This window comes from Aquila chrysaetos, chromosome 11 (assembly GCF_900496995.4).
Source record: "Aquila chrysaetos chrysaetos chromosome 11, bAquChr1.4, whole genome shotgun sequence".
NCBI lineage: Eukaryota > Metazoa > Chordata > Aves > Accipitriformes > Accipitridae > Aquila > Aquila chrysaetos.
Window position 1 is genome coordinate 4539282 of NC_044014.1, and position 21272 is coordinate 4560553.

The 21272-nt window shown below is 40.2% G+C and overlaps 1 protein-coding gene across 1 annotated transcript; it reads left to right on the plus strand.

Annotated features, from left to right (window-relative positions):
* Positions 1–14: 14 nt before the first annotated feature.
* Positions 15–14989, plus strand: OAT (ornithine aminotransferase). The gene is given in 11 exon segments (XM_030030281.2): positions 15–132; positions 3378–3604; positions 4618–4842; positions 4969–4985; positions 4987–5065; positions 8146–8273; positions 9882–10004; positions 11723–11851; positions 12830–12943; positions 13746–13890; positions 14642–14989. Coding segments are annotated over 10 exon segments (1320 nt in total). The 5' UTR covers positions 15–132; positions 3378–3405; the 3' UTR covers positions 14803–14989.
* Positions 14990–21272: the final 6283 nt, after the last annotated feature.

Consider the following 21272-nt stretch of genomic DNA (forward strand, 5'->3'; position numbering starts at 1 on the left):
GCGGTGGGACGTCAGGCGGGCAGGGGCGTGGCGTGCCGCGGAGCGAGGAGCGGTGACAGTTGCCGCCGGCCGCCTCCGCCTCTTCCCCGCGGGCTCCGGGACGAGAAGCAGCAGCGGCGGCGGCGGCGGCAGGTACAGCGCGGCGGGGGAGGCCGGGCCCGGCCGGGCGATTCCTGCCTCCCGCGGAAACCCCGGGATCGACCGTGCCCCCCCCCCCCCCCCCGGGTTCCGGCCCAGCGGCTGCGTGGGCGAGGCCGGCTGCTGCGCGGGCAAGGCCGCAGCAGGCCCCGTCGCCGAGGCAATGGGGGGTCGGGGGTGTCGGGCTGCCCCACGGCGGCTGGCTCCCGGGGAAGGGCCCCGCATGGCGGGGCCGGGAGCGCCTGGCCGCCCCCCTCAACCCCCCCCAGAGAGGGCCCGACCCGCCGCGGGACCGGGGCCGGGTGTCCCCCGTCCCCCCCAGGGCGGTCTTGCTGTGAGGGGAGCCGGGGATGTGACAGCCTGTCCCCGAGGGGTGGGCAGGCCAAGCCGGCAGAGAGTCACCTTCCTCCTCCGAGCCTGTTGTCAGCCCTCCTGCCGTCCGCGATACCCTCTTTGCCTTTGCAGTGGCCTCGGCCAGGGGGATGGCCAGGGGGGTTCTGGTATTTCGCCGCTGGGTTTCTTGCTCTTTCTTGTCTGCCGATTTAGGTCCTGAGCCGTTTCTGATGTGGGGCTAGTCTGAAAAGGTAGTTTGGCATGTCTGGACTGATAATCCTCCTGCTATAGCTTGTCCCCTTGAACGTTCACCCCCTTTGAATTCAGTTGGTAAAGGCTGCAGCGTGGCATGGAATCTTCTATGCTGTATCAACATGAGTCTGAGTGGGTTTTGTGTATTTGATGATACATGGCATTTACCTTGGGGTGTATTTCCAGGATTGGGTACATACAACCATTCAGTTTACCTGTGAGGTCTGCAGGCGCAGTGCTCTTGTCTGGATCAAGTCTGCTCAACAGTTGAGCAAAGTTGTTCAAGTATGTTTTACAGCTGTGCTTTGAGTAGCTTTTCTATTCTGATGCAAGACCTTTTCCGCTTGGTGAAATGCCCTGGCTTCTGATTCCAGTACTGTGTGCTGCAGGGCACGATCATATTTCTTACTTCCTCACAGCTGGTAATAAGTTTGGGATTTCCCCCCACTCCCCCTTATTGTGCCCCGCCTCTTTCCTGAAATTTCTGTTCATCTTGTCTTGCTGATCCTCAAACCCAAATTTTTCTTCACCTTTTAAATCCAGATGCGTCCATAATTCTCAGCTTCACTCAGCTCTGCTCTGTGTAATCTCCCACACCTCGGCTAAAATGATGTAGCCTCACTAGCATAGTTTAGCAGGGCATTCCTCCTCATGGAGGGGAAAGCCTTTTTAAAAATTTCCGATTAATATTTTCCAACCTGAAAGAACTGAAAGAAAAACTTCAGATTGGTGGTCTGTAATTCTTCATGCAGAAAGGTAGCTTTCTGATATAGGGCAGACAAGAGTTTAATTTCTTTACAGCTTTCATTTCAGGAATGTCTGGAAAATCTCCAAAAATATAGAAGCTTGTGATAGAATTAGCTGCTCTGGAGGTGTGCCAGGGGCCAGGATGTCACAGACCAATTAAATTGTAGGAGTTAAGCCAAGTTGCAATTTTGACTGCTGCAGCTGAGCTGAGTTTCTGTCAAAAATTTTTCTTGCACAGAGAGGTAGTTTTTACTTGCAATTCTTGTCTTTTTTATTTGCAACAATATTTTACAAATATTTTGCAACATTGTCATTTTTATTTGCAAAATCTGTGAATAATGGTCTTGAAAAGTATTAACACAAATGGCTAATATTTAGCGGCATTGATGATAGACAGTAAAATGCCCAGAGCTGTGAAGGTGCCATTCATCTCTTGCTGTAATGGAGACTACTGAGTCTTCCTAAAGGCTTGGATTTTGGTAGCCGGTTTTGGTAGATGCAGAATATAGTCTTCTCGCTTTGCTTAGAAGTGAGGAGTAGCAATGTAATATCTGAGGAGTCTGCTGAAAGAAATGTCTCTCTGTTTAAGGTGAGACATCCAGTGTGCAGACCTTTTCCAAAATAAATTTAGAATTAATTTGTGACTTAATATTTCTGTCTATGCAAGCAGCCTGAAATAACAACACCCTTGTGTAAAACATCCCTGGATTCTCCTGTTGATATTTAATAAGTATACTTTAGTTAAGTTTTACAGTATGCTTTTGTTGTTAGGTAGTGCAGCAGTGTCAAGGCTACTTAGCTCTTCAGTTTGCCATGGAGTACATTACAAAGGAGGCTGCATCTGATAATCAGAGTACTTGTCACTGTAATCTGCAATCTTCCTTTTGGTCTAATACCTTTTGCCAGTTTATGAGTGTGATGCTCTGCAAGACTGGAAACTTGAGCTTTGAGAACTCTTGGTCTTGCTAAAGTGATCATTGTTTCCTCAGTGGTTCTCTGCTCTTCCCAATACTTGGTGCTGTGAGGAGAGCTTGCTTGAACAGCTTTTAAAATGCCTACTCCGTTTCCCTTCTCCGGGACATATCTTTACATTGACTGAGGTGAAGGCACAGGAAGGAAATGCAAATGTGTTTGTCTCATGAAATTCTACTCTCAGATTATCCTTAGATGTTAACAGTACAAGGTTATGTATTCAAGGGAAATCGCTGAGTTTTACTAAGAAAATACAGGGTGCTATAATGATAGTTAATATCTGACATACTATTATTTTCCATCTATTTTTTGATGGTCTTAAAATGCTACAAACAGTGAGTACTCTATATGTAGCTGGCAACATTTTAAAATCAAGAATGCAATTTATATAAAAAGTCACAAATTTTGCTTCTTAAAGCTGACCTCAGTTAGAACTAATCAATCCTTTATCACATTTGATAATATTATCAGCCAAACATTATTTGGGTCAGGTGCTTCTTTCCAGTATTATTTACTTCCTGATTTTGTGACAAGATTTGTCTTATGGAAATCTTTGTTAGACGAAAGGCATTTCAATAGCACAAGAAGTTTGATAAACTTAACTTTCTTATTGTAATTTATATTAATAAATCCAGTCACAATTTAAGGCACAATGAAAAAGTAACACATAGGAAAATTATGTGACTAGTTGATAGTTTTGGTGAGTCACGCAGTTTTCTTTCTGTTACTGTGAGTGTATGTTAAAATAGAAAAAAATACTTAGTTGAAGTTAGTACTGCATTCATTTATACTTCATATAAGCTTTCTTGACTGAATTGCAAAAGAGTTGAGAAACCTGTAATCCTGGCAGTAAAACCACTTCAATCGCGTCATACATTTCTTCTGAAGTATTCTTAGTGCTAATTATTAACTTTCTTTTTTTTTTTTTCCCCCAGATCTATAACAACATACCTGAAGTCAATAATGTTTTCCAAGCTAACCCGCTCTCAGAGCATTGCTGTTCTCTGTCGAGGTGTTCATGCTTCACTGAGTTCTGCTACCTCAGTTGCCACGAAAAAAACCATTCAAGGACCTCCATCCTCTGATTTCATATTTGAACGTGAGGCTAAATATGGTGCCCACAATTATCACCCACTGCCTGTGGCTCTGGAGAGAGGAAAAGGTATTTTATTTAGGTTTCCCTGGGTGGTGTAGGTGGGATATGTGTGTGTGTAGATGGGATGGGATCATGGCGTAATGATTCTGACCTAATCAGTCTCTGAACCTTTGGAGGTTTTTTGTGGGGTGGGATGGATGGGATTGAGATAATCGATGAAATAAAGACAGCTAATTGCTGGTTAGAGAACTGGATTATTATGCATAAGCCACCTGATAAAGTTGTAGTCTCTCTAAAGTGACTTCTCTAAACAGAGGTCTAAGTTCTGATAATCTTCTGATAATCTTATTCTGATAATTCAGAATAACTCAGCAAGAAAGTTTCAAGAAATTTTGTTTCTTCTGTTACCTTGTGTGGAGAGTTTTAATGTTAATGTGAACATGAAAAGGTGCATTGGAACCCTATTTAAGTTCTTGTGTACTGTTCCTCTACTATTGCTTAATTTAAATTTATTCTGGTTTTTAATTATGTTTAAGGGGCTTTTGTGCTCTGCAGGTTAAATTCTATGAGTTTGTATTGAAATTCTATCAGCGTAGTGATCCAGTAGTTTTTCTTTATTGATACACGTTTGGACAACTCAAAGCTGCCGGTCTCTTAAGTTTTGAGACTATTTGGGTTCTGTTGGTTTTGTTCTTTCTTTTATGACCTCCAATTCTTATTAATTTTCTTACAAAAGTATTCTTCTCTGTCTACTTTTTAGGACCCAAAACAGGAACTTGGAGGGGAAGAAATATTCTGATATTACTTACTAACTTAGTGGAATAGCAGCTTTAAATGGGAAATGCTTCTTTTCTTGATTCCTCATTGGGCATTTATTTGTACTGTACTAGTTTGTTGCTCATGCTCTCCTTGTCAACTGATTATTTTCTAGTTAGAGGGCCTTTCAGGTATGCCCTAAGGAATAGCGAGAGTACCATTTCTATTTGACCAGGTTGTGTTGTAATTCTTAGCTTATACCATTTATTATTATCTCATGTCTTCTTCTATTTTGTGTATTGACCATACCTTTGTTTTCTTAGGTGTTTATGTGTGGGATGTTGAAGGTAGAAAGTATTTTGACTTTCTGAGTGCTTACAGTGCTGTTAATCAAGGCCACTGTCACCCAAAGATCGTGAATGCTCTGAAAGCTCAGTCTGAAAAACTGACCCTGACATCCAGAGCATTCTACAATGATGTACTTGGCGAATATGAGGAGTTTGTCACCAAAATGTTTAATTATAACAAAGTTCTTCCAATGAACACAGGTAAAAAAAAAAATTATTTCCGTTCTGTTTCTTGTCTGTGAGAGTCAGTGGTTTTGTAACATTTGATACTCCATCAATGGCCTGTCTTATGTACAAGTGTGATAATGGTACTGCTTTATGTTTTAGGAGTGGAAGCTGGAGAAAACTGCCTGTAAATTGGCTCGGAAGTGGGCATACACTGTGAAAGGAATTCCAAAATACAAAGCAAAAATTATTTTTGCGGGTATGTAAAGTGTGTGTTACGAGGTATTGAGGAGGAAGAGATCTCTAGACACTGCATGTAGCACACTCTTTTCTCCTGTAGCTGTAGTGGTTACTTTGCAGTATTCTTAATGCTTCAGTTTTTTCCCTGAAGCAAATCTGTTGAAGGTCTCTGTAACCTTTGATACTTTAATAATGTAAGCTCTCAACCTATTAATGGGTTATGTTATGCTCACATATCTGCAGTTGGTGATTCTAATAAAAAACTACTGTTGTGGCTACAACAGTCTTTGCAGGACCTTAAGGTAACTAGTGATAGAACAAGAGGAAATGGCCTCAAGTTGCGCCAGGGGAGGTTTAGACTGGATATTAGAAAAAATTTTTTTACTGAAAGGGTTGCCAGGCATTGGAACGGGCTGCCCAGGGAAGTGGCAGAGTCACCATCCCTGGAGGTGTTAAAAAACCGCGTAGACGTGGCACTTCAGGACATGGTTTAGTGGGCATGGTGGTGTTGGGTTGACGGTTGGACTTGATGATCTTAAAGGTCTTTTCCAACCTGAACGATTCTATGATTCTATGATATTCTGTTGACAAAATATTCTGTGTATGCTTCTGCTGTTTGATTTTAACCTTGAATAGTTATAATGAATTATAAACATTTTTTTAAATGTAATGTCCTTTAAGAAACGCATGTGATCTTAACAGAAGTGTTTGTAAAAGCAAGAGATATGAATATAATTCCTATGACAAATCAATTTCAGATCCTCTCCCTTGTGGAGGTGTATGCATCGAGAGGCAATGAGGATGGTTGTGCTTTGTCAGGAGCTGCTGGTAATGTCTGGTTTTGCAAGGGAAATGCAACAATGAGCTTAAATCCAGGAAGGAAACCATAGTTAATATGGTCGTTTATTAAGCTTTATAAACAGCAATTGAATATATAAAGTGGACCTCATTTGTACTACTTAACCTTTTTAGTTGTCAAAAATTGTTGAGTGGCTGCCTGAAGTCACATGGAAAGTGCATTCAGTCCTCCATGCTCTTTTAACTGCTGCTTGGGTGTTAAAGTGCAGTATCTTTTCATTCCTAATTGGTTGATTTTTATGTACCTTTCTCGTGAATTCATCCCTCAGATTGCTGCCACCCCTCTCATAGATTCCACATTTGGGTTAAGCCTGCTTCCCTCTTAGGCTTTCCGTACCACTGGTTTTCTTCTGCATTCTTAAGGTCTTCCAGAAGTTGGCATTAATCCAGTAAAGCCATACTGTAGTCTTGATCATATAATCAAGGTAAAAGCAATATTGCTAAAGTAAATATGGGGCCCTGGAAAGTCCTGATTATATACGTGGTATACTTCCTCTTTTCATCTGCCTGCTCCACTTGGCTCTGTAACAGGGAGAAGTTACCTGCCTCTGAAGAGGCTATCGTGCTTTGTTAAAAAAAAAAAAATTAAAAAAAATTATGTCTAATTGAATTAACTTACATTTGGTATTCTTTGGTTATAGGTGAAGTATTTTTCCCAATTCTAATGTTCTGTATTTTATAAAACCTTCCAGAATAGAGGCTACTACTTCAATATTGACTTTTTTTTTTAATTGCTACAGCTGCAAAATACTGGGTTTGACTTTTGTTACATATAGTAGCTGAACCATAAACTATCATTAGGAAGCATTTCTAAATTGAAATTCATAGTTCAATTATGCATTATGGATTCTAGGACCGATTAGATTAGATTTTTTTTTTTCTTCAGGGAATTCTTTGAACAAGTATATTTCTCCCTCCTTCTCTTCTGTATATATTTTATTTTGCACTTCAGTCAACTAACTTTTAGTAAGTGCTTTCTCATCTTGATAAACTGGATATGCTCTCCATTTTTATGATCCCATCCCCTGAACCACAATATATAATTATGTGCCAAGTAGCTGAAAAAAAAAAAAAAAAGTAATCCTTCTCTTCTCAGAAGCCAGCATTTTGGCAGGAAAAAAGCTCTCTTGGGTAGCTAGGGTCAGAATAAAAAATGACTTTAAACATCAGTCTAGAGAACTTGAGGTAGATGCTGTGCTTGATAGTGAGCCAGTAGGGAGACTGGACTGCTAAGGTGGAGACAGCCTGCCGTCAGCAGATAGACTGCTCTGCTTCATGTAATTTAGTCTTCAGGGCTTTGTTACAGGATACAGAGGATTGCGCTAACATAACCTTGAGGTGATAAGCACGTGACTCAGCAAAGCATGGCAGGGATTGTTCTGCTAGGAGGCATTGCTATGGTGAACTGTGTAATGCTATTTACATTGGTGATTAGAAAGAAGGGATGCCTAGAGGTGGCTACATCAGTAATAATTGACTTCAGGATTTCCTGCAGATTGGAAACATCCTCTGCCCTTAGGATCACAGTTACACAAAGAAATTGGTGGGGGAAAGAAAGGAAAAGGCTTGTAATGCTATGAAGGTGTTGAACCCTTAATCTTCCTTAGTCTTATTCAACATCTTAGTAGTGATTAGCTGAGAGTATGTTGATTTAACTAAAAAATTAAAATGAAGATATCATAGTCTTGGTGATAGTTGGTTCCTAGACTTTTTAACTGATGTTTCTATATGAAATAGTGCAATGTCACAATACTTTTACAAATATGAATGGCTTCTCCTGGAACTTTGAAATGCACAGAAGTGTATTTTTTGATTTAGGCTTACAGGCAGCTTTATTTTTAGGACCTAAATTCTGGGTGTTGTTTACTTTTTTCTGCATTTAATGAGTAATGTTTATGTAAAAGCTACACATCTTCCTTAAAAATATGTTATCTTTCTGGGTTATTTTCAATTTTTCAGGCTACTAACAAAGCTTATGGAAATTATTTTGTGTACTTGCCAGGTCTTACGGTATAATTTTCTTTTGGTTTTGATATGTGTTTTTGATACAGCAACATCATGTATTTATGGCATCAATGTAAAATGCTAGCAATTAGGAGAAGGATGCTAATGTGCTAATGTTAGACAACTCTTAAAATACATTACCAAATGGAAAGTGGGATGTCCTATAAACTGTTCTGGCTCTTACTTAGTTTTGTAACAATCTCCCTCTTTATTTATTTTTTTTTTTTTTTTTTTTAGCTGGCAACTTCTGGGGCAGAACCATGTCTGCTATCTCTAGTTCTACTGACCCATCCAGCTATGATGGATTTGGACCCTTTATGCCAGGTTTCGAAGTGATCCCATACAATGACCTACCAGCTCTTGAGGTATTTGACAATTTTTGTTTTCTTGTAAGAAATCACTTTACAGTGACTCATTGGTAAATAGCAAGGCAGGAAAATCAGCAGTTTATCCTTTGAAACATGTGCTTTGACATAAAGATATATGTATCTAGACATATATAAGAAATATATATGTTATAATTACATATAGGAAGTGTGTGTAAATTCTGCTTTGGTTTTGATTTTCAGCTTTGCTTTAGGATGTAAAAGGAAAACAACACGATCTGTTTCATTTCCCATGTCACTAAGATGTTGAAGGTACCAATGAAGAACAGCAGATAAGGCGTAAGGGTATTCAGATCAGTAGCATGCATTCCAAAGTCAGGATTTGGATTCTGAAACTAGTATCTTTACCTACTTTTCTTAGAAATGCTGTGCATTCTTCAATGACCAGATGACTAGAATTCACTGCAGTTGCAAACAAGTCTTTCCAGTTTCACAGCATCCTTAAAACCATGCTAGGCTGGTGTTTCACTGGAACACTAGTGATTCTACATTTCCCTGGGTTTTCTGAGATGTGTCCTGTCAAGCTGTTGGGGAGGGTTGACCTTGATTAGTCTAAAACTTCCCACCCTCTTAATGTGGGCTTGGGTATTAAAGGGTAGATGGTGCTTGATGGCAGCCATAGGGTGCTGGACTTGGGACCTGGGAGGCAAGAGGGTTCCAGCCAAACACAGATAGTCCTGAAGCGCTAGGAACGTTGGCATTGCCACTTTTCCATCATCTGGGTACATCACCTCCATGAGTGACAGGTTGGTTAGTCCTCTGTGCCTGTTGGGTCTGCTTAGTACAAGTGAGTCGGCTCTGGAGATTGGAGGGTTTATAGGATCGAGATTCTTGCCTCCTAGGAGTTTGGTTAGGGGAAACAAGGGTCTCAGTGTATTATAGTTGCAGTGTGGAAAAGCTTACTCAGATTTGAACCTGCATAAGGCTGCCCATTGTGAAAGCCCTGTAAGTATTTAGTGGCTTTCAGCCAACTTTACTGAGGCTTTGAACGCGCTCGGGAGACCTGAAACTTAGTTCCACGTTCATCAGACTGATAACTGAATTTGTTCTGTCTATGGGGCAATACTTAGTAAATTCATGCTGGGAATCATTACATCTCTTGAGTCTCATGGACTTCTAAACCTTTTAGAACTTGATGGTGCAAGAATGTAGCTGTGGACTTTGCTTTAAGGTGACAGAATTGTTCTGGAGAAGCTCCATTCTTTTTTGTTGGAGGTGTACTGGGGAAGCATTGAGCAATTGTTTGTCTTGTGTGGAGTAATGCAAAACTGAGTGTATTTCTGAGGTAATTTATGAACTGATCTGATAACCTGTTTGTCTGGGTTTGCAATTTTTAAGGTTTGTAATTTCCCAAGCAAGCACACCAGCTGATTTTTCTAGGCAAATAGTGACATAGGCTTCTGTGTTGGAACTGAAATGGCACTCAGGGATAACCGCCTGACATCAATACTATTATTGTCATTTGAAGTAGAACACTAGGGTTAGAGCTAGGTTCTGCTACATGTGTTCATCTGTATATTTGCTAAATTTGACACCAGTAAAAGTTTTTTCTTTTTGTCTTTCCTATCCATATGTCCATTTTTACAGCGGGCCCTTCAAGATCCCAACGTAGCAGCTTTCATGGTGGAACCAATTCAAGGTGAAGCAGGTGTAGTTGTTCCTGACAAAGGTTACCTCACAGGAGTGCGGGACCTCTGCACAAAACACAATGTAAGGAATTCGCTATAACAAGGTGGATTTAACATTACACACTGTGTTTATTGGCATATCTTGTAAGCTCATCCTCATATGCAAGGTATAGGATTTCATAAACTATTTAATCATTTCCTTTTCTTTCAGTCAAATAAGGTAGGGATACTTCTTGTATTTCCTGGCAATACCTTACCGGGAAGTACTTCTCAGCAGCATGTATTTTTCACTGTTTCTTACTACTGTCACCAATTTAAGTTTCTAATGAATGTTCTTGAAACTGCATTTATTTTAAATTAATTTAACTTCTGATTTATTTTTCACATTATAAGTTTCTTGGGCCAGAAGCCAATTTCTGCAGTGGTTCTACCATGGCTATCGAGGGACCTTGTTACTGGAGTGCATAAGTGCTATCAAGAGTTAGTAACAGTAGTGAGTCACAGAATGAAACACTAAAGGAAATGATCATATACTTATGAATGTTCTTTTAAGATCTCTGAGGAGCAGAAGTCTTACAGTTTTGTTCTTTTGTTTCGAATTTTCTCAGATTCTGTTTCATATCATGTTCCTGACTCCTATTCTGAGTATTATGTCCTGCCTGAATTCTACTAAGAAATGTTTAGTTTTGAAAATGGAGCATTAGATCCATAATTTCTATTCTGTGCTAGTGAATTAGATTTGCATTCAGTGTCTGCGGAAGGGTGGGAAGATGTGGTTATGTATATTCTCATGTTCTACTAAGAAATGTTTAGTTTTGAAAATGGAGCATTAGATCCATAATTTCTATTCTGTGCTAGTGAATTAGATTTGCATTCAGTGTCTGCGGAAGGGTGGGAAGATGTGGTTATGTATATTCTCATGTCCTTCAGTTGTCTTTGGGTACTGCTAATTCTCACAAGCAGGCTGCTGTGCCTTCTTATTCCAGGACCAATTTGGTCAGCCTCTCCCACAGGCCTAGGCCACGTCCTTTGTAAGTGTAAGGAAAACAACTAAAAAAGGTCTGCTGATTTAGAGCTTTTTTTCTCTTAGTGTTGCCTGTCTGATTTAAAAATCAGTAGTCTCCGTTCCAATAGAATTCTGATTCTTAATTTGGAAGTGCTACCCATAAATCCTTCTATACCTTCAGAGGAAGGTATTGACACATAATTAATAAAATTGTCTTCATTATTGCTGTGATACTTACCTCTCAGAAAAAATAAGGGTACTTTACAAATAGTAGTATGTGACAACAGTGCAGTTTAGGAGAACAAGATCAAAAACTTGGAGTTAGGTTCTCAGAGTTATTTAGGCACTTAGACATCAGACTACAAAACCTACAGAGTTGCTAAAATGGCGTTTTTCAGAAGCTTCCAAAGGTCAGTGTACGAATGATGCGCTGGGAGTAAAGACAGACGTATCCTAACTTTTTGGAAATCACACTCATTGTAATAATGCAAATAGATTTTGGTTGGACAACCCTGTGTGCAGTATGCCTTACATAGAAAAGAATACACTAAAGAAGTGGGAGAGAGAGGACAGTATGTTCACTTGTAAGTATTTTGACATTTCATAGAATATGTAAGTCTCCAGGAGGTTTAGAGGAGGTAAAAGAAGTACCTTCGTGTAGTTAGTGTGATGCAGCTGGAAGGTCTTTCATTTACTGTGTGCAATTATGCTATATTGTTTGAATTGAGTTAGGAGTGGGAGCAAAAGTCATTCTCTGTTATGTGTGGATTTTTCTTCTTTTTGTCTCTATAAAGGTTCTGTTTATTGCTGATGAAGTGCAGACTGGTTTAGCCAGAACAGGGAAAATGCTAGCTGTTGACCATGAAAATGTGAGACCTGATATAATTCTTCTTGGAAAGGCCCTTTCTGGTGGCTTATATCCTGTGAGTAACAAACAAATATCCATTTGTTGAATAACGATTTTTAAGTAATTAACCTTGAAAGTCTACTAGTTGGAAGGCAAACAGATCTGATGTTTGCTGTGCTTGGAAATTGGTGCTTACAAGATTAACTGTGATTTGTGACGCAGATAGTCCAACCTGTGAGAGACAGGTAAGAAAATAATAGAATACATAATGTTACATTTATAGCTGAAATGGCTATATAGTATCCTGAACTTTCTGTGTTGATACTTGACTTCTTAGGGTGGCAAGTTGTTAGATACCATCTTCTTAGGCTGGTGATTTTTAGGTGTTTTGGCCTTTGTCAGTTAATTGAATAGATTTGGTATATCTGTTTTCTTCAGTTTGATATTACCCTATCAGGAAAATAAGTGTCCAGCGGTCAGCCTTTCATTCTGGAATTACTAGTTAGTCTTTTTTACTCTCTCTGGAGAGTAGTTTATTACAGTCTCGCTGTGATTAATTTCTAGATGAATTCTGTAAAGGAAAAAAAATACTAATGTGTGTTAAAACATATATTATAAAGCTATTTCTGGACAACTTGTTTGGCATGCCCGCATGATTGATTTTATCCTCTTTGGAGTGACTTAAATTCCTACTGATTAGGCTGGAAATTACAACATGCCTTGAACTGTTTTGGCCAATTGAAAGTATTTCTGACTTGTTAAACAGAGTATTAAAGCTTAAACTCTTGAAATAATATTCAGTTTGGAGAAATGCTCCTCAGCTGTAGTTAGATGTTATGTGTTACCACTATAGCTAAGTGTATTTAAGGGATTAAGCTGTTATGTGATTGTCAGATATGCTCTCCTCTGTACAGAGCTGGGAATCTAAATGTAATTTATCACCACAGGCTGAAAATGATCCTTTCCTGAGCCCTGAGGAAAAGTTTGCTTCAGAGATATTTAAGTTTACTGTTCTAAATATGTGTAAATGAATTGGCTGACCTTTCCATTTTAGGTCTCAGCAGTACTGTGTGATGATGAAGTTATGCTGACCATTAAGCCTGGTGAACATGGATCTACATATGGAGGAAATCCATTAGCTTGCCGTGTTGCAATGGCAGCACTGGAGGTTTGTGTGTTGTAATAGAGATTTGGATTCCATAGAAAAAAGGGTGTCACAGTGGCATGATCTTTGCTTAAATAAATGATATTATTTGTTATGCTACAACTAGAAATCTAGCTTTAAGTAAGACTGGAAAATTGGTAGTGGGTAATTGTTTGCATAGATCACAAAACAAATTCTAAAGTCTTTACGGGAAATGTGTCCTAATTTCTCTGTTCTTATGGTCTTAATGTCTAAAATGACAAAATATAATTTATCTGGGGGAAGTTTCAAGGCACTTATGTAAATGGGGTAAAATAGTTTCACTGATTTCACAAAGGCATTTTTAAATTGGCTTATTTTACTATACCATACTGCAGAGGCTGCTGCTCTGTGAGCTTGATAACACATATATGCAACTGGAGCTCAAACAGAAGCTAGTAAAATGTCTTGTCCAGAGTCTGTATTTTAGTTATTCTGTGACTGCCTAATTGACTACGTGTAATGCAAGTCACTCAGAAAGCCTCATCATTACCCAATATGTGGACCTGGACAGATTAAGAGTCTTTAGAGGTTTACCATTTGCTTGTAAATAACGGCAAATGAAAAGTTGTTAATTTAGAATAAAATTTCAAAGAGATTATTGTTTCTTGTAAGCATGAATGAGTACAGGCTTAATACTAACCTGCTTGGATGTGCAGCCTTTGCAGTGACACTTTGGATGCAACAGCTTTTGTATCTCAGCAATGTCATTAGTCATCCATTCCGGCATGGTACAAAAAACAAATGCAATACCCTTCAGTTGACTGCAGATCTGACTTCCCTTTAGGTAATTGAAGAGGAGGACTTGGCTAAAAATGCAGAAATAATGGGTAACATACTAAGAAATGAGCTCATGAAGACACCATCTGATATTGTAACTTCTGTAAGAGGAAAAGGACTATTAAATGCAATTGTAATTCGGGAAACCAAAGGTAAGGAAATATAATCAACTGCACAATCATAGCACGAAAAAATATTTTTCAACTTAAATAGAAAGTATCTTAATGGAGTAGGGGGATGGCTTATAGGCATCATGTTTGGGTTCAGGTCTCGCCTATAGTACTGTAGTACCTACTGGAAATTTATTCAAGCGACTGTGTGCTATTAAAAATAGAGGGTTTTTAACTAAGTAAATCTGAACAATGTTTTTTTTAAATTATTTCAGTTCTTTTACGATTTGATGTTCGAATGTTCAAACCTGATGGTGAATCTAGCTCCCAGCAAATATCCTTTTGTCTCCTCGTTGGAAGATTTCTTAATCTGTAATTTCTTAGGACATGCACGTGATGCACTGAAATTGAGGCATAAATATAACCTTGTCTGAAGTCCTATCCAGGTGTTCTCTTACCTCCACTTTGCATGGTTCACTTTTTTAAATTTATTGCTACATCTAGACAAGCACTCAGCTGTGAAGGAGCAAAACTTGGTGTGCTGGAGGCAAACTTGTGAGCCCCTTCAGACAAATTGCAGTTTTGCAGCAGTCTTGCATGTTCACTGCAAATCCCGGGGAGTTGCTCAGGCGCTCGGAAGTGACCGCTTCATTTGTGAGAAGGAACGCGCTTCATCTTTTCACTGCCAGATGGCAAACAGTTTCCAGTCTGGCCCCACATACCATGTGCTGTAATTGTGCCACTTTTTCTGCTGTAGTGTAAGTGTCTTTTTTTCTCTTTCCTTTAATTGTAGACTATGATGCCTGGAAGGTGTGTTTGCGGCTTCGTGATAACGGACTTCTTGCCAAACCTACGCATGGTGATATCATTCGGCTGGCACCACCACTTGTGATTAAGGAGGATGAAATCAGAGAGTGCATCGAAATAATTCATAAGACCATTCTGTCTTTCTGAACACATGGCTTTTAAAGTATATCTGCTGACTGACCCAAAGTGGTGTGTTGAAATATGTGTGATGAAGGCCTGCTCTTGAAGCAAGCATCTCTCATTCCTTTATCTAAGAGGACTTGACTCTTAAAATGTAGCTATGTCTTTAAATTATAATGGCTTTGAAGAAAATAAAGAATGATTTTAAAGAGTTCCCAATCTTGGAATACTTGGAAATAAAGTGGTGAGGTTCTGTTCATCTAGTTGTGTACCTACTGAACAGTTAAGTCAGAATGTTTGAGGGGAGATATCTGTAGAAATCTGTTTAATTGTTGAAAGTCTTGGCCAAAGTTTAAGCTGTAATTAATATATATTTTAGTAAGGGTGGTCTTGCACTCTCATATCGCTCTCCAAAACATCACATTTGGCATTTTTGCCCCTTGGTGAGATGTCAGTCGGGTGGAAGCACTTGTCATTATGGATGAATATCTGTTTCTCATCTGTAGCTAGAAAAAGCTTCTAACACTGAAGGTTTGACAAACTGGGTGTTATGCTGGTGAACTTGAGAAGAATCGAGCTGTGTTCTGTATGTACAATATTTTGATTGTATGACGAGATGCTGTTTTCAAGCCTGGTCTCAGTGTTTGGCTTTGCAATCTTGTAAAATAGATCTGACCATATAGATCTGTTTTCACTGTTATAAAACTTCCTATAATCTGGATGTTTGTATTAAAACATGCCTTGCATTAAAAAAAAATATGTTAATGTGCAACTAAAACACACAGTGTATTCAAAAAGAGCAAGCCCCACAGAAACTTGCAGTCACCTCTATCCAGAGCCCCAGCAAGTGCTGCCTTTATAGTCTATGTATTTCTATCAATCTCTATGTGGAAGCTTCTGCTGTGCTTTTTTGCAGGGTGAGTGCATCTGCACTTTTGTGCCTTAGGATGCTGCCAACCTAGTATTCTGTATGCAGTTGTGGAGTTGGCTGCTATTCTTGCACTAGGTTGTTTTTTCATATTTCTTAACTGACCTGCATTTAGCTGAGACTAAACCCTGATTAATCACTGTTAGTGCAGAATGTTCCATTTGCCAAGCATAGGGGTTAAATGCAGTCACATGTTCGTAATTGGAAACGGTAAATGATCCCTTGGTATTTTAAAGACAACTTAGTTTATGGAAATGAACCAATCTGCTGGAATTAGGGTCAGAGACGCATTTACCCTACCTTGTTTTGGGTGAGACAAAATGAGTAGTCTGCTGTGGATGAAGTAAGACTGATTCCAATTTGGAAAGGCCTCATTGTTGCAAGGGGTAATGTGTCACTGTGGCTGTTAGCCTTAGGAATAAGAAAAAAAATGCATAAAGGTGTTGCCTAGGAAGTTTGGCATTTCTGAAAGCTGTACTTCAGTAATCTGATTGGAAAGGAGTGAAATTACTGCAAGAAACAGTAATGTAAACAGCATTTGCTGGCGTCCTTTCAGAGACCAAAAGGTAAACCCCAAAAAATCCTTAGCCACCAAAAAGTTTACTTTTGTAGAGAAATAGGGCTGGCAAGGATGAAGGACATGATCCGGTCTGTTCCTATCCCCCAGTTACAGCTATGTCATTGTTTGCCTAATTGCCTGAAAGGGCCGTAGGGCAGAAGACTCCAGTCTTTGTTTTAATGTTTCCCTGTCCTTACTGTTAGCAAGTCTCCTACCATATTCTCCATCTTTCTTCTTGCTGCCCATTTATAGTGTCCGTTAGGCCACAGAGAACAGGTTATTTTCCTTCTATGCAATGGTCTTTTACATACCTAAGGTTTGTTATCGCCCCTGTTTCAGTCATTGCTCCTTCTCTAGTTAAAATTCTAATTCTTTCCTGAGAGGTAATGTTTTCTAGAGCCCTTGCTGTTCTCCTTCTGTGATTCACTGCTATGTCTGTGCCCTCACTAATGCCAATTGGGGCTAGACTAGTTCATGTGGCTTGTATGCTGTACTGTAGTTTATGCCCGGGTATTGTGGTTTGGGTTTTCCTGCAGTAGCATATTTTTATCTCTCAGCCTGTGCTCCAGACTCCCTTTTGTGCAAACTGTTTTGAAGAACAGCTTTGAAGCTGTTTCCCCCCATTTTTTATTTGTGTAATAAGCAAGAATTACACGCATGTAAAAGTCTGTGGTCTGGTCTGCTGACTTTCATCCTCTGTTACTGACACTATTTCTCTGGCTTCTGGTGATCAATTTGAGCTCTGATCTTGTCCAACCCAATTTCTGGTTGCAGATTTACTAGGCCAAGACTGCTCAGAACTTGAGAAATTTTTCTCTTTCTACAGCAGACCATTGCTGACTGATCTCTGGGCTTTTTATTCATCTTACGGTTGCTTCGTGAATCCAATTTCTTTGCAAGCTTATGAAAATCAAGGTATGTGTAACCTTTCTGAAGACAAGTCAAAAACTGCCATCCTAAATTGCCCTTATTTAATGACGGGGTAATTGAGGAGTTTTCTGTTTTAACCTGAAAGTTCTCTGACTTGCTCTCAACCCTGCATTATTCCCACAGCCACAGCTACCCACGTGAGGAACGTAGGTGCATAATACCGGCTCAGAAATTCAGGAACAGGACTGAGGATGACAAAGTCCCCAGAGCTCGTAGGCATGTTCAGAGCCTAAATAGACGTTTCGGGTGGCCAGGGCCCTTGCAAGGTACAGTGGCAGGTGGTTCTCAGCTTTTGCGTTAATAGGTGGTGGGTAGGATGTGTGTCCAGGAGGTGGCTCTGAATGAGTGAGTCCCGTGTCCTACACGAGTGTGTTTGTCACTGTCCGCCCTTCTCGGGGTGGGATAAACTCCGCTCGTGCTTGTAAAGCAACACTGCTGTGTGCAAAACAGTGAAAAACTAACGGGGCGGGAAGAAGAGTAAGGACAAGGGTGGATGGCTGCAGCCTGGGAGCTAAAGCAGACAAGGGTTTTTTTGAATGTTTGGTTTAATTGCAGTTCAATGCCAGAACAAGTACAGAATTACATATATTATTGTGGGAGTGAAGACAGGAACCCAGGACTTTTCTTCCCAGACACTGAGCCTGTCAGAAGTTAACCTCTGCTTCAACAACAAAAAACCCATTTGGCAGTTATCAGTGAGATAGCAGGAAGAGCTGAAGTGGCCAAAGGAAACGTCAAAGCTCCTTCTCTTCTAGCATGCAAAGTGGCAAAATTATAAGCTATCAGCAAAATCAACTGCCTTCGGTATGTTGTGTCTGTTTTGAGAAAGAGGGGGCAAAAGAAGGGTTTGCTTTATCATGGAAAGTATTTTTTGTCTGTCTTCTAGCAAGCATAAACTGGGATTTGGCCAGTTTTCAGTGACACTGCTTAAACCTCTCAAACTCAAATATAGCTGCTTGTATAACTAATGTGCTTGTAAATCAGTCTCTGGTTTTGTTGTCTGGGATCTTAATTAGCCTTAGAAATTTTCTTCAGGGCTTTTATTACCAAAAAAATGTAGACAACTAAAGTGCCCTCACCCTCTTAGTGCCAGAAATACAGGGCTTTCGGGTTTGTACTTGTTCCACGTATTGCTCAAGTGTATATAGCTCAGCCAAATGCTGGTTCTGAGCAAAGTTCAATTTGAAGGAGGCCAAACTGAAAATAATTTACAAATTAGTGTAATATATACAGTGAAATGTGCAAAGAAAATATATAAGACATTTCATAATATACTATGAGTTTGTTTTTTGCATCCTAACTTCATAGGAGGTGAAGAAGTGAGAAAAGCAAGCTCAGAGAATGCCCTTTCTGTACCTTCCCAGTATTTTACGAGTACGTTTCTTACTTTGTATTAGTTAGAGATGAGCTTGTGGAAATAGCATTTCTTTGGTGATGCTTTTTGCTGGTGTAATTGAAATTTATTTTCAAAATGGTACTCAAAAGAGATCTGTATTGCCTATCCAGGGAGTTTAGTTTTCTTTAATAAGAGCTATACAGCAATAAAATTTTATAAAGGTATATGTGTGTATCTACAAAATGTTGCTTTAAGCATTTGGCTGTAAAGACTTAATCTGTTTCCATTATATTGCCTGCCCGTATTTTTGTGAAGTAGCTTCTGATGTGTTTTTTGCATCAGGTATACGAAATACTTTTCTAAATGAATAGTGACTCTGCGTTCGGTGCTGTGCAAACACAGGGAGGTAATCTAAGCACCCAAGAGGCAAACCAGCATTCCTCGGGCACCCAGGGCAGCCCTTGGCTTCACTGGAAGCTTTGTTTGCAGAAATAATGCCCAATTGTGCTGGGCACCCGTGCACTTTGGCAAGAGAAGTGTGCGTGTTTTTTGGCCTGAAATCATGCAATATATATACTGGCATAGAAAAAAATATTATTCTGCTTATGGATAAACGTAAACCAAGATTTAAAGGCACCTTGTGAAATGCTGAAAGGCAAGAGCAATGTAGTGAACAGTGGGGAGATAGGAAAACATATAATGCAGGTTTTCTTGTTTTTTTTCCCTTTCCTGCTGGCAATCTTGGGAACCGTGCTTATGACATTGTCCTTTTTCTGCACTTCTTTTCAGCTGCAAAAACATGAATTTATGTAATCAAACAATATTTTCTAACGTTAAAAATTACCAAAATAGATTACTTAATAGGACTCAAATGCCTATCGGTCATGACCTGGTAAAGAGCTGCACATCTTGAACCTGTTAGAAGTTTCCATGATGAAGCAATCTCTGTTTTGTTTGTCTTTCAACAGCAATGTTAATGGATTAGTTAAGTAGAAAAACAGGCCTTAGTTGTGTCTGTCTTTTTTTTTTAATTATTTTTTTAGCTGTATCTGCTTCTTGTTCCCTTCTCATCTTTTCCATCTTTCTGGCAGCAGATGGAGCCAGAAGCTCAGCTTTAAGCTGGGTGTAGAGTTTTTTGGAGTTTGTGACTCCTGGGGGCTCGCTTTTGGTCTTTACTAATACAAAAATGTGACACAAACTTCAGTCTCATCTCTGGGTGCTATCTCAACACATAACTTGCGCTGTGCACTCCTGTGGCTAATCCTGTGTGAAGGGGATTGTAAAAAGAATTCCTACATCTCTCGCGTGGCAAACGCCCAGTAATTCCTAGCTGTCAGCGTATGACTGCTAGGGATGTAAGGACAGCTGAGGAGAGGAAAAAAAAAGAGGCTTTCCTTCTCACAGCACTGAAGTAGAGCACATCGGAAGAGATTTTTTTGAGACAAAATTTTAAATATTTCTTTAAAGTGGGGAACTGCTTTCCCTGGGCCTCCCTGTGGTGCTTCAATCCAGAGTGAGAGGCTTAAGCAGTTGGAGTTGCTGTATTTGTGCAGTAAAAAGAGGTGTTTTGCTGAACGTCCACTCAGCCCTCAGCAGGAAAAGCAGACAAGAAAAAAATGGTACCGGCACTATTAAGCAATTAAAAATCCCTAGTGCTACCCTGGTAGAAAGCTCACAAAACTACTGCGTTGGCCATCGCTTGGAAGGGGTCTTGGCATCTCCACCAAATGCTTGAGAGTGGTAACTTCTTGTACTGCTTCGTCTGTAAGACCTGGGGGAGCTGGGGGCAGCTACGGGGGCCCCAGGCAGTCCCATTGCTCAGGGGGTCAAGGAAGAGCTGCTGACTTGGGCCACCGGTTAAAATGCTCCTTTGTTTTTTCTTCCCAGTGCAAGTTATTGTGCTTTTATTTTCATCCTTTTGAGGCAGCCTGTTTTCACCCTGCAGCCCAGCATGCTGAATGCTAATGTGGCGCAGATAAGAGGTGACCATAGCGAATCCTCTTCAGTTGTTGTTTCCCTCGACGCTCTCGGTCCGTCTGCTCGGGCTTGTTTGGAGAAATCTGAGCAGAGACTGTTCTGTCTGGAAAATCCCCGGGCTGTTATCGGCACTAGTCCAAATAAATAAGGGTAGAAAGCAACTCCTACTCATTCCTGTATAAAATCCTATTAATCTGCTATGATTTAGGCTGCGTAGAAAGCCCCTCAGGAGCGTTGACCCTTTGCACAACGCGTAAACCAAACAAAGGCCTGGACCGTGGATGAACTCGCAGCCCTTCCCCGGGGTCTGACACATGGGACACCTAATTCCCAAGCTAATACAGTCATTTGGAATAGCTGCGAAATGAGAAAGGGGAAAAGCTGGCCCAATTATACACCTCAACTTGAAATAACAGAAGGAACCGTACATAAGATGGGGTAACTTACCCTCAAAACACTTAGTTCCCCGTCTGCTGTAGTTATTTCCAGCAGGCAGTGAGGCTGCCCTGCCTTAGATGTGTTGTGCCAGATCCTAGTTTTATGTAAGAAATAAAACCGTGGCTCAAATGAACGGTCCAGGTAGGACTGGCAGCGGCGTATCATTCCCTCCAGCTCTCCTCGTTTGCTGGCAATATAGCCAACGCCTGGTCAATATGTATTAAGGTATTTGGGAATTAGGGCTGTGCTGAGGGAGCGATCAGCCTCACAAGGATGCTGTGGGAGTTTCCTCGACATTCAGAAATCGTCTTGAGACCGTTGAGTGAGAA